The 3,325-nt window shown below is 37.8% G+C and overlaps 1 protein-coding gene across 1 annotated transcript; it reads left to right on the top strand.

The window, feature by feature from the left end:
- Positions 1–628: 628 nt before the first annotated feature.
- Positions 629–3,095, top strand: LOC103418437 (cytochrome P450 714C2-like). Its single transcript, XM_029098805.1, has 6 exons — positions 629–879; positions 1,309–1,450; positions 1,543–1,784; positions 2,002–2,374; positions 2,477–2,572; positions 2,667–3,095. Exons 1-6 carry the CDS (start codon positions 629–631, stop codon positions 3,093–3,095), a joined length of 1,533 nt encoding a protein of 510 aa, XP_028954638.1.
- Positions 3,096–3,325: the final 230 nt, after the last annotated feature.

The raw sequence follows: 3,325 nt of genomic DNA, 5'->3' as shown, positions 1-3,325 counted from the left end.
GTGTTGCAATCATATTTAGAATAGGAATGTGATTGTGTAAATCCTAGTAGATATGAGAATGTATCTTATATTCTTATTTAGAGTAGATTACCTATTAAATGTTGTAATCCTAAAGGGAAAGGTGTTTACCTCTCCTACTACTAGAAATAAAGGCACAATGGAGTGAATCAAACACACCTCACAATTAAATTAATCTCTCTTCTCCCTTAATATTGCCGGCCGCCTCTCTCTCTCTCTAAACCGTAGATCGTTCAATCAAATAGGCCTACAACACTCCCAATTTAAAATATGTGAATTTTATCAACCTAAAATGGTCCGATTATATAAACAAGTATTTAGTTAGTGAAAAGAGGGCTGTCGAAAAAGGGAAGAAGGAAGAAATAGAGAAGATGCTAACGGTTGCCGGCCTTCAAACAAGTATTTATTTGTCCTTTCCAAACCTTACGAAAGAAATAGGTGCCTGCCGGATTTGGATGGGGGTGTCGAAACTAATAAGGGAAGAAGGAAGAAATAGAGAATATGCTATACCATTGCTAAAAAGAAAACAAATAAGGAAAGAAGGAAGGAAGAAAGAAAGAAAGAAAGAAAGAAAGAAGAGGAGCCAAAATAATTGAAACCAGAAGCAACAATGGCAGCAGCTGAGATGACAGTATCAGCACTGCTGGGAGGCTTTGTGTTATTCGTATTATATGTCTATGAATCTTTGGTCTTAAAGCCAAAGAGGCTAAGATCAAAGCTTGAAAAGCAAGGGATTAGAGGGCCTCCCCCTTCATCAATTCTCTTCGGCAATATCCCGGACATGAACAGCATCAAACTCAAGGTGATGAGGGAGAAGTCAACTGCTACGGAAACAAGTAGTACCAGTGTCTCAAAAGACCGGCATGTTTTGATTGATCATGATTGGCCTTCAACCCTTTTCCCTCATCTCGTGCAATGGCGAAACCACTTTGGTAGACCATTTCTGTCATCATAATCTGTTTATATACTTTATTTTACAATAACATAGTGGTCGAAAAGTAACATAAGCAGTCTTGTAGTTACCTTTCAATTGTTTGCTATATAAGCAGACCTGTAGATGGTTTTGTTTAACATGGTAATCTCAGCTCTTCAATATTATTATTATTTTTTAAATAGTAACAGAAAGGAGGTGACCAGATTTTCCTTTTGTTTTAGCTCTCTTCCAGCTATCTTCGGTATGCTTATTTAGTATATAATGGTGGCAGGGCCAAACTTCACATATTTAACTGGAAGCATACAGCAATTAAGCATAACTGATTTAGAAATGGTGAAGGAAGTTTGTTTGTGTAGATCTTTGAACTTAGGGAGGCCTACTTTTGTATCTAAGGATCGTAAGCCACTGTTCGGCCAAGGAATTATAGCGTCAAATGGTCCAATTTGGTTGCACCAAAAAAAAATTATTGGTCCAGAGTTCTACTTTGAAAAGGTTAAGGTAAATGACAACTAAACCTCAGACTAGAATTATTAAATTTACTCTTTCAAAGTTTAATTTGGCAATTACCAAATTGACTGCTTAATTTTAAGGGTATGGTGGATTTGATGGTGGACTCCACAACCACCATGTTGAGATCTTGGGAGAGTAAAATCGAAAACGAAGGAGGAAGTGCAGTCTTTGAAGTTGATAAGGATTTGAGAAGCTTGTCGGCCGATATTATATCAAGAACGTCCTTTGGAAGTAATTATTCACAAGGGAAAGAAATATTCTTAAAGCTCAGAACTCTTCAGAAGATCATGTCCCAGGGAAATACTGGTGTACCGGGTGCGAGGTATATATGTATAACAATATAACAAAGCTCATGTTCATCATACTTTAAGCATTTAATAATACATATACCACAAATGGAAAAAATTGCTGTAACCGGTTATATATATATATGGTACAAAGAGTTTTCTGTATACATATGCTCCATAAAAGCTTACAATGGTGTCAGTAAATACCTCCTTGGTATCATACTAAAGGTTTGTTAAATGTATGAATGCCAGACACTTACCAACGAAAAACAACAGACTGATATGGAGACTAGAGAAAGAGATCAGTGCTATGATTTTAAGGGTTGCGAAGGAACGCAGTACTGAGGCTACTTGTGACAAGGATCTTCTGCAAATAATACTCGAGGGAGCCAAAAATTATGAAGACGCTAATAGCCTATTTTCAGGTATATCCCAGGATAGTTTTATAGTGGATAATTGCAAGAGTATATACTTTGCTGGCCACGAAACCACTGCCACAGCAGCGTCTTGGAGCTTGATGTTATTAGCTGCACATCAAGACTGGCAAACTTGTGTCCGTGCTGAGGTGCTTGAATTTTGTAGGGATGGCATTCCAGATGCTGATTTGCTTCGAAACATGAAAATAGTACGTCACTTACCATATACGTTAACATACCTACATTTAAATATGTGTGTGTGAATGAAATGTATATCTGCACTCCTTTGACAAAAAAAAAATGTATATCAGCACTCCCATAGGCACACAAGTTCTACGCACTCTGGTACAGTACCAGAGTGTACAAATGATGCTGATATACAGTACCAGTGGTACTGGAAGTATTATGTTACCCTACACATTTTTGTATTATACGAATTGATACTCTTTCTATGAAAATGATACGCAATTTATTCATAACTAATTGTACAAATGATGGCAGTTGAATATGGTGATTCAAGAGACACTGCGCCTGTACTCACCATCAACGGTTGTTGCAAGAGAAGCCTTGGAAGATATTGAGCTGAAAGGCATTCTAATTCCCAAAGGAACGAACATTCAGATTCCAATTCCTATAGTGCATCGACTTCCTGATATCTGGGGTCCCGATGGCCATGAATTCAATCCAAAAAGATTCGAGCATGGAATTGCTGGGGCTTGCAAGTTTCCTCAGGCTTATATGCCATTTGGAGTTGGTGCCCGTATCTGTACTGGCCAACACTTAGCCATGACAGAGCTGAAGGTGATTCTGTCACTTATTCTGTCCAAGTTTTCCTTCTCACTCTCACCAGAATACCAACACTCCCCGGCTTATACGTTGGTTATTATGGAACCCGAACATGGAGTTAGTCTCCATATGAGGAGAGTGTGACTAGTTGTGTTTTCGTAGAGATGTACTGATATGTTGTGGATGTTCGATTTTACAATAGAGTAATGATACGTAATGATAGTTTAATTAATTTCGTATTTATAGCCGAGTTTGAGGATTTAGGGCTCTCACGCAACTTTTGCTTTGCGGTTTATGGAGCTTTGGGGGTGTACTTTGTTCTAAAAGGGTTTTTCCTAACCCGCATCTTAATAATATTTTGATATTCAATTATG

The sequence above is a fragment of the Malus domestica genome, chromosome 02 (assembly GCF_042453785.1).
Source record: "Malus domestica chromosome 02, GDT2T_hap1".
Taxonomy (NCBI): Eukaryota; Viridiplantae; Streptophyta; class Magnoliopsida; order Rosales; family Rosaceae; genus Malus; species Malus domestica.
The sequence above is the reverse complement of the archived record's forward strand: the minus strand, read 5'-3'. Positions and strand labels throughout refer to the sequence as shown.

Bases quoted from the DNA above. Each gene is read 5' to 3' on its own strand.
- LOC103418437 (XM_029098805.1), top strand. From the start codon at position 629: ATGGCAGCAGCTGAGATGACAGTATCAGCACTGCTGGGAGGCTTTGTG. The intron at 1,785-2,001 runs GTATATATGTAT...TATGAATGCCAG, and splicing joins ACTGGTGTACCGGGTGCGAG to ACACTTACCAACGAAAAACA. The intron at 2,375-2,476 runs GTACGTCACTTA...AATGTATATCAG, and splicing joins TGCTTCGAAACATGAAAATA to CACTCCCATAGGCACACAAG.